This window comes from Morus notabilis, unplaced genomic scaffold (assembly GCF_000414095.1).
Source record: "Morus notabilis unplaced genomic scaffold, ASM41409v2 Scaffold485, whole genome shotgun sequence".
NCBI classification, from domain to species: Eukaryota; Viridiplantae; Streptophyta; class Magnoliopsida; order Rosales; family Moraceae; genus Morus; species Morus notabilis.
In genome coordinates this window covers 196,029-205,299 of record NW_010364290.1, presented here as the reverse complement: position 1 = coordinate 205,299, position 9,271 = coordinate 196,029, and the positions used below count along the sequence as shown (strand labels likewise).

At 34.5% G+C, this 9,271-nt stretch overlaps 2 protein-coding genes across 4 annotated transcripts; both read right to left on the bottom strand.

Annotated features, from left to right (window-relative positions):
* Window positions 1-1,124: 1,124 nt before the first annotated feature.
* On the bottom strand, window positions 1,125-2,829 carry LOC21408175 (acetyltransferase At1g77540). Its single transcript, XM_010106203.2, has 2 exons — window positions 2,397-2,829; window positions 1,125-1,318 (listed from the first exon to the last, which is right to left on the bottom strand). The coding sequence occupies exons 1-2, from the start codon at window positions 2,673-2,675 to the stop codon at window positions 1,247-1,249; spliced, it is 351 nt and encodes a 116-aa protein (XP_010104505.2). The 5' UTR covers window positions 2,676-2,829; the 3' UTR covers window positions 1,125-1,246.
* On the bottom strand, window positions 1,299-8,856 carry LOC21408174 (V-type proton ATPase 16 kDa proteolipid subunit). Of its 3 annotated transcripts, XR_002902909.1 has the most exons (5): window positions 8,698-8,856; window positions 8,319-8,604; window positions 7,538-7,679; window positions 5,008-5,058; window positions 1,299-1,318 (listed from the first exon to the last, which is right to left on the bottom strand). XR_002902909.1 is itself a non-coding variant. In XM_024170834.1 (4 exons), the coding sequence occupies exons 1-3, from the start codon at window positions 8,774-8,776 to the stop codon at window positions 7,547-7,549; spliced, it is 498 nt and encodes a 165-aa protein (XP_024026602.1). In that variant the 5' UTR covers window positions 8,777-8,856; the 3' UTR covers window positions 7,050-7,390; window positions 7,538-7,546. The 3 variants fall into 3 exon arrangements, 2 of the variants coding, with proteins under 2 accessions (XP_024026602.1, XP_010104504.1); XM_024170834.1 differs by lacking the exons at window positions 1,299-1,318; window positions 5,008-5,058 and adding an exon at window positions 7,050-7,390; XM_010106202.2 differs by lacking the exons at window positions 1,299-1,318; window positions 5,008-5,058 and having other exon boundaries at window positions 7,342-7,679.
* Between the last annotated feature and the right edge of the window lie 415 nt (window positions 8,857-9,271).

The window sequence follows — 9,271 nt, the reverse complement described above, 5'->3', positions numbered from 1 at the left end:
AAGTGCTTCTTGAGAAAGGATGACCTTGTTAGGCTTAGGAAGAATCACGTTTGGGTTGATGTCCCAATTTTCAGAAACTATGAACCAAGAAGATCTCCAGTGTTTGTCATTTTCAAGACAATTCAAGATGAGTTTGATGTTTCGTTTCACTTGGAAGTAAAAAGAATCATTGTGCCCGGGTGTTTTCTTTTTTACGTAGATGCCTCTAAATTTGTTGACAGTCAAATCTCCCAATCCAAGTTTCCACCAAAGGACAAAACAAGCGATGGCATGACGTAGCGCATTTGGACAAAGTTGGCATAAACTCAAGTTAAAATATGCCAATAGATCATGGAAATCGTCACAAAGTGGGAAGGATTTCTTCAAGTGATGAAGCACCCGTAGATTTTCCAATTTGAATTTATAAGGAAGTTGTTCAGAATTGTAAAAGTAATGAGAGATGATTTTTGGCAATAAATTTGCATATACATTCAGAATATTCATGGATTCTGCAGATGTGAGCTTGTCGAAAACAATGAAAGAAATTTTAGAAAATCTTCATCAAATATTCGACATTCATGGTATGTTGGGAGGGGGAAACAATGTTCGGTTAAAATGGGGGAAAAATTCTAGGCAGGTTTTAGTCCCCTTTGCTTGGCGTGCGACACTCGTGGACTGGGGGTTGATGTTGGGCGGCATTTCCAGAATCATTAAATGTGCAATAAATTCAAAGGCTCGACGGAGCCCAAGCTCTCCCGAGCCGAAAGTTCAAAGGTCGCGTGATGTTATCAAGAGAAGTAACCGACGCTAATTGAAGACATTGAATGGTTAAAAGTTAATTCTCATTGATTATTTATCAGTTTTACCTCACAAAAAGGTGAAGAGCCTCATTGTAATTAAGAGAGAATAAACTCTCAAATTAATGGGAGAATTAAACTTCCTCAATCCTAATGTACTATAAATTTCTTCAGTTTGAGAGGAAAGGACGGACACTCATTTCTGAATATAATTGTCTTGTGATTGTTTTCATTTTGTTTTTGTTATTCCTTCAGAAATTTTTGTGTTCTTCGAGTGTTCTTTTAATTTTCTTAGATAATTTACTTATTAATCTAAATTATTAATCTAAAAATGTTGGATAAGTGTTAACGAAATTTTACTCCAACAACTTATTCTTGAACATATTATTGTTTCTGAGAAGATAATTCTCGGGAAATCCCTTACAACTGCAAAGAAATCCAAGTGGTAAAGCATTTGACAATTTAAGTGGTTATATATTCGATTTGATATCTTCCGAATAAAGGAGAGAATTCCATGAAGGGTTCTTCGGAAGAAAAGTGTCCTGCCAAGAAATGAAAAATGTCAACTCAGTATAATACTTCCTCGCATGTATAAAGAAACCCGTAAAGCTTCTATATGCAGAAATCTTTTACAAACAAATTAAATAATGCTAAACGACAAAGAATGGGAAAACGATGGTGCATAGAAGCAAAACGCCGAAAAGCGAAACGGAAAGGTTAACATCTGAAGTAAACGACAAGTAACGAGACCAACGACAGGATACAAAACGACAGCAAAGAAGAACCGATAAAAACTGGGAAAAAAATATAAATAGTAGAAAAAAGAGAGCGAAGGGGAAAACGACGAAACAAGAGAAAAATGCCGAACACGACAAGGGAAGAACCGAAGAATAAACGAGAACTAGGAAAAATTCGACATTTGAAGTGAAAACGACAACACAAACTATATGGTGAAAAAGTAAAAACGCAAGACTATAAAAACGACGATAGTGGTGAACGAAATAAATAATGAAAAGACAACAAGGACGTCGATATGTGTCATGCCCTAAAAGCAAGGAGATAAAGATACGGAGCGACAACGAGGAGGAATAGCCGAACAGGAAAACGGCAATTAAGTACACAACATAAACGAGAAAATGCTAGCGTTACTCTATGAACGATATCTGAGAAAACGACAAGGAATAAAACAAAAGTACACAAAAAAAGAGAACGAAAGTGTAGAAGTACAAAAATTAAAAATGGCAACAACACTCTCATCATTCTTCATCTTTGGGATCTGATCCATGGGGATAGAGTTCATTTTTGTGGCACCCCTATAAACCCTAGCTTTCCCAATCCAACTCTCTTTCGCTCTCTAACACGAAGAAATTTACTTCCGGGTAAACTAAACTATCAGAAACCCAAACAAGCAAGACGCGGACAAACACCCACACTTCGAATTCGGTATAAGTAACGACAATCAAAACCCAAAAAAAAAAAAAAAAAAAGGAATAAAAATCCTCAATTAAGCAGCAGAAACAAACCCGATCAGCAGAGAAATCCACCAACAGCGACATATTATAAATCAATAATGGGGAAATTATTTGAATTGAAAGAGAGATAGAGAAATTAAGAACTCACGGAGATATAAGAGCAGGTGGGGATTACGGAGAGGGAATGGGATTTGGCGTGGTCGAAGGCAGCGACGCAGAGGTGAGAAGCCAAGCCCAGGCCTCTCTTGGAGGGCGGGACATAGGTGTGGACCAAGTCCATCACTTTGCCATCGTCCCTTAGAGCGTACTGCAAGTACGCCTTCTTGTCCTCCGTCTCGAACCTTCTCTGAGCCTCGTTCCAAGCTATCTTCGGAGCCCCACCGGAATCGCCGCCTCCTCCGACTCCTACTGAGCTCGTCGTTGCCATTTCTCGGAGTCGGTGAATCAATCAAACCGGTACTACAGGGTGCGAATCGGTCAAGTCACCGCTATCTAACGATTTTTTTTTTAAACAATCGAATAGTTAATAGCCCCCATTTCTCCTGATCCTGGCGGGTCGGTTTTCCCGCTTTATTTGGGCTAACCCAACTCAGTTGCCTCGTTTGCATTTTGTTGCGTGCGACTTGTGAAGTCGATAGTTGTTGGCCAGATTAAAAATAAATAAATAAATACGAAAAAGTCAATAATGGCCTCCTCCCAAAAAAAAAAAAAGTTGATTCAATTTTCAGAGCACGGCTACAAGTCCAACGAAATTGCATTTCCACCCATTCCACAGACACTATCTGGACCGTACAAATATATGATGTGACATTATTTCACTTTATATTTGATCGAACGGTAAGTTTTGATCAAGGGCATTCAGGGGCAAGTAAGTTATCTTTTAACCGGCAACCTGTTAACACTGACAGTTATTTTCTGGATTTAAAAATGGGAAATGCTATTATGGAATTGGTACTTTTTTCGACGCGCGTATTCAGCATGTTGAACAAAGAAAAATATTTAGGCAAGGCAAGCACATATTTAAAATTATTTAAATGAAAACATATTAAGAAGTAAAGTTTATTTAAGCACAATTAGAGAACGCAATATTTAAAATGAAAAAAAAATAAAAACATTAAAATGCATGTTTTAAATTAGGCAAAGATGTTTTAATAAATTATGATTATAAACATAAGATCATTTTTATGAAGAGATAAACGAAACATTCTATATATTCGTTTCGTTCACTTCACGGATTCGAGTTTTCAATTCGAGCTGAGATGTGACATTTTATGAGAGTTTTTCACTATAACAGAAAAAGTTAGATGTGACATTTTCTGAGAAATTTTAACTGTAGAAACCTAAAACTGAAAACTCGAATCGGTGAAATGAACGAGGCCTATATGTTTCATTTTGTATTCTGTCCACCCATATTAAAAAACTCATTCACGGTTAGTGAATGAAATAAAAAAATTTACTGCTAAAGGCAATAGTGGCGGAAAAATAATAAAAAAATAATATATGTAAGAAAAAAAAGAGAGAAGAAAAATATAAAAATAATCTAAAAATAAAAAAAAGAGAATAAAAAAAAAGTAGAGGCCAATATGTGGCCTCCATACAGGCCAACACGTGATCTATTTAGAAGTCAACTCCTTAACTCTTTAAGTATGTATAGATATAGATTATCATTATGAATATTTTCTCACGCGCAAAAAAAAAAGTATGAATATTTTAGAATAGCTCTTTTTGCTTTGATTTTTCTTTTTCTCTATTTTTTTCTCGTTATTTTGAGGAATGGTTTTTTTCAACGAATAATATATTCAAAAATATGAAAAAATTGTAAACAACAATTCATACACATAGTTCCTATTGTAGGAAATATTGTGCCGATGGATAATTGATTTTATCAATAAACTCGAATAAAACTAAAAAAAAATAGTATGTACCAGACTTCATAAATAAAAATCACTTAAAAAGGTACACTAAAATTCAAGTACATTTATGACTCTTTAATAAATCATCTACAGTTGATAGAAAAAAAAAATGATTAACCTATGTCGAGAAACCTGTAGCATGAAGACAAAACAAAACCCGCAAAGAAATAAATCTTGCATACTAAATAAACAACAAAACACTAAGCAAATAAAACAATAACCTAAACTAATTTGGATCGGATTTGCCATTATTACAAACGAAAGATGAAAAGAGCCACAAGTGAGAGCATCAAAACACAAAGGAGAGTGAGGTCCCACAACATCAACAAAAGAAAATGGCAAAAAAGACGAGTGTTCATAAACATACACATGTGATAGTGACAAAGGATGATGTGTGCCCACAAGACGACTCAATTTCTCTCTCAGACCAAAAACTTCATAAGGTCGAGACAAAGGACCAATGCATCTAAAAACACCTCAAGACCAACAACGACCCCTTCCCTATCATAAAATCGATCTAGCAATTGTCCTCCTGCACTTGTGGCACTAACCCCACCATAGACTCGGCATCTAATGACGAGCTTGTAAGTAAAATTTGGTGACCAGATGCCTAATGATACACCAAGCCTCTAGCCATGAGAGCTTCTTTTTTTTCTCCTCTCGGATTCTATGTATGTATTTTGGAATGGTTTAAATTAACTGGTTACACCAGTATTATTATAGCACAAATTTTATAGGATCATAAAAAAAGATATCGCTAAATAGATAAGATAATAATTTATTTTTTTAACCAATAGTGAATCATTTGATTATTGATAATTGTGGATGATAAAAACCACAAAGTACCTGATAAGGTGACTAACGTGTATCCAAGCCAATCTTCACAACCTAATGCAGCTACACAACAATCCAGCTCCAACATTTAGTTAATGACATAATACAACAGTAGGCAAAGCATCCGTACAACTCAGGCATAGATCCACACCATCAAGATAATCATTCAGCCTCTCATAAGTCATACCATATACTATAATTTTTCAGGGAAACAACGCCATTTTCACAAGACTTCCAAAGAGTACTTTTCTCGGCAACACTATGGTTCATCCTCAAGTTTTTAACGTACACAAATTTCTATTATTTTTTACTTTGTATTGCATTGGACAAATTATTATGTAGTCATTTTACGTGTTCTTACAATCTTATCATCTACTCTAAGGATGGTAATAATTGACACGTGATTGACTCAAATTGACTTAATTTATTAAATTTTTATTAAAAATATATATTAATATGGAGAAACATTTTTTGACAAATTTTTATAACTGATTTAATTTGAATTACATGAAAAGTATAAGATTTGTGACTTATATTAACAATTTAAAATATAGATAAATGGACAAAGTAAATAAATTAAATACTTAAATTATTTATATTAAGCAAAACGGTACAAATCTCAATGACGTTTTCCCTAAACAGAGTGACACATGGATCGACTTGAACTCGACACGAAAATTTGGGTCAACAGAACATGATACTCACATGTGCAATTAACTAACTTTTAGGATAAACAAATTTTATTTGATGTTAAATAAATATATATATATATATTAAATTATACCGATTAGCATAGATTGCACAAAAATTTTAATTAACAAAAACATATAAATTACGTAATGATAAACATAAGTGCATCCTTTACGAACTCAGTCTACATACCCGTAAATGTCATTTATTACGACAAACAAAATAAAAAACGACAACTTCACAGGCTATTACATACAAACGCTACCATATTACAAATGCCAGTTTTGGCGTTACAAGCATATCAATCTACTTTAGTTCACAAATTTACCAACTTCTCCCTACACTTTGCTATGCGAATACCCATTTTGCACCTGTAATTTATATTATATTGGTACAAAATGACAATCATAACGTCACTTAGGATAACATATTACAAAAACAACCTTTTAGAAATGTGTGCAGCTATTAAAACCTTCACACAAAACCGACTACAGCCGGTATAAAGGAGCAAATTGTCAAACACCTTTTGTTAAATGAACTCAGAAATATAATAAATTTATAGCTCGTTCATTTCGCTGATTTGAATTTAGAATTTGAGTTTTACTACAGTAAAAAACTCTTACAAACAGTCACATCTAACTTTTTTATTACAGTAAAAAACTCTCACATAAAGTCACATTTCAACTTGAATTAACAAACTAAACGGATCTTTAAATAGTGACGGCAAATTTTTAGGTACGGCTACTGTGTAGAATTTATATTCTCTCACTTTTCTTTAAATAAAATGGAAAAAAAAAATGAACTTATCTTTAGAATACATAGTATGAATATTTACACTTTATTTTTAATTAATAATTTTTTGACTAATATATTTATTTGATTAAAAAAATATTAATTAAGAGTAAAAGATCAAAACTCAAGTTCATATACTTTAAGGAGTATTTGTTACTCTCACTTCCAAATTCAAAAAAGAAAAAAAAAAAAAAAAGGTTCTAAAATGTAACTGATGTAAAATCATACAAACAGTTCTTACTTCTTAAATGCAATTTGAAAGATCTGTGTGAGTGAAAAAGGATGCAGAGGATTAGTCTTTTCATACTCTATCAAAATGTTCTATATCTAATAACTAGGTTGCATAAAATTAGTTACAATATAATGCTGCACCAATCTAAATTTTATTGTTAAAATATAGATAAAGGCTTAAATACTTCGAGAAGAATCAATTCTACATTGTACTTGTAAAGTTAGATGATGTAACAAGAAATTTATCCATCATAGATCATTATAACAAGTGCAATATTTTACACGTTACAATATAAATCAGTCAAAGAACAAGATCACGCAATTATTTGATGAAACCAAAATGAAAGTAATCAAAATCCAAGTACCATATCCATTACATACCCGAATTTTAGTTCGGATTCATCAGCATAAAAAGCTTGTTCAAAATCGTTATTCATCCGACTTACAAGTTGGGTGCATTTCGCAACATAGACGACGCAGCATGTGAAACTATCAAAAAACTATTAGGGAAAAAAGAAGATTAACTCGAGCCTTGCTATCTGTCCCACGTTTTACAACTCTAAAAATGATAGCTTAAGCCAGAAGCTAAGTTGTCCAATAGATACGCCGATATTCCTCATAGAGACATGAATAAACGTCATCTAACATCTCAACGACTAATAAATCTTTATTGAGAATACAACTGTTACACAAGCAAAATGGCAATAAACACGGAATTTGACATCAGCTTGAGAATTATATCCACCAAAAAAATAATAAAGCGTTCCCAATCCAATGATATATGCTTTAAGAAATCCAAAGGCAAAAGAAACTTGGTGAGAAACCTGACCGTCCGTCTCTAATCTGCGCGGGATTGGCCTGCTCGGGATGAGAGGATGATTCCAACAATGAGACCGTACAAGGCAAGTGCTTCAGCAAAGATGAGGATAAGAATCATGCCCACGAACAGCTTTGGCTGCTGTGCATTAGCCCTGAAAATAGAATAGAGAAAAGGATGAGTTGAGAGAAATGCCATCTCACGTAATGTGTATTATTATTGCTAGCAAAACCACAGTCAAAGAACACAAACAATAAATCTGCAAGCCAACTTCGGAAAAGTAAATAAGCCAAAAAACTAACAGAAAAGAACAGATCAAAAATAAAAGTTAAGCCAAATGACTTCTCACTAAAAAGCATAAGTGTCATTATATACAATTCACTCGTCTCACACAGTTATACTACAAGTCCAAAACTGCTATAATTTATAACAATTCGTGAAGTCCGAAACAGAAACCATCAGACCAATAAGTCTTGTCACGTGAAATATAGTTCGATGGGTTTCAAGTTTGAGACTTTCATTCGTTAATTAGTCCAAATGATAAAAATAAAAAAGAAAAAAGAAAAAAGAAGAAATACTCATCAACCTAGGAAGTATATGTTAATTTGAGAGCCATAAATCCAGTATCAAAATTCACAAGCCAAATCATCACAGCATATGGAATTAACAGAACAGCAAGATCCTCTTCCAACTAATTTGGGGGAAAGGGAAAAAAAAAAAAAAGAATCCTTAAATCACAATGAATCATTCAATTGAACTCAATTCTAATATCGAACAACCGTTTAGAGCTTACCGAACTCCAGCATCGCCGACGATCCCAATCGCCATGCCGGCAGAGAGGCCGGCGAGGCCACAAGCGAGGCCAGACGACAAGTGCGCATAGCCATCAAATAGATAGTAAGACTTAGCCTTGGGATTAATTCCGGTACTGATGATGACAGCGATGATGAGGCCGTAGATTCCCAACACTCCAGCCATAACAACTGGCACTATCGACTTCATCACGAGCTCCGGCCGCATCACTCCCATGGACGCCACGCCCACCCCACTCTTCGCCGTCCCGTAAGCGGCACCCATGCCTGCAATGAACAAAGTATGTGACTTTCTCTTACTTTTTTTTTTCTTGATTTGGAAAAGGAGAAAAAGAATATGAGAGATCCGAGTAGTTGTACAGGAGAATACGAGAGCCGCGGCGGCTCCGAGGAAGCCGAAGAACGGAGCAGTCTCGTCGCCGCTGAAGGTTGAAGACATCTCTATGTTGGATACGGTGATAAGCACGATCTATTCTCTTTTTTTTTTTTTTTTTTTTTTGGGTGGTCTTTTCTCTGGTTTTGTTGATGGCTGATTGAGATTGAGATCGCAGTGGCTCACCGTTTGTTGCTTGAACTTGTTTACGATAATGCCCTCGTTTTTAGTTTCGAATTACAGTATCTGAGGTGGCAGAGACTGAGCAAGTCCTTGCATTTTTCTTTTGAGTAAGGTCGATCAAGTCGGTAGCCTATTAAAAGTCTCGTTTATTTCACCGATTTGAGTTTTTAATTTTAAGTTTTTACAGTAAAAAATTTTAAAAAAATATCACATCAATTTTTTTTACTACAGTAAAAAATTTTTAGAAAATGTCACATCTCAGGTCAAATTAAAAACTCGAATCTGTGAAGTGAACGAGGCCAAAGTTACGTGAGATTAAAAAATTTGGCCAGGTATCATACTAATGTTGAAAGTGATCGTTTGCTTCTTGTGAGAAAA

Excerpts from the sequence above, each read along its gene's own strand:
- LOC21408175 (XM_010106203.2), bottom strand. The coding sequence starts at position 2,675 with ATGGCAACGACGAGCTCAGTAGGAGTCGGAGGAGGCGGCGATTCCGGT. Across the intron at positions 1,319-2,396 it reads CCACCTGCTCTTATATCTCC|GACACTTTTCTTCCGAAGAA; the intron begins GTGAGTTCTTAA and ends ATTTCTTGGCAG.
- LOC21408174 (XM_024170834.1), bottom strand. The coding sequence starts at position 8,776 with ATGTCTTCAACCTTCAGCGGCGACGAGACTGCTCCGTTCTTCGGCTTC. Across the intron at positions 8,605-8,697 it reads CGCGGCTCTCGTATTCTCCT|GCATGGGTGCCGCTTACGGG; the intron begins GTACAACTACTC and ends TGTTCATTGCAG. Across the intron at positions 7,680-8,318 it reads GTCGGCGATGCTGGAGTTCG|GGCTAATGCACAGCAGCCAA; the intron begins GTAAGCTCTAAA and ends TTCTATTTTCAG.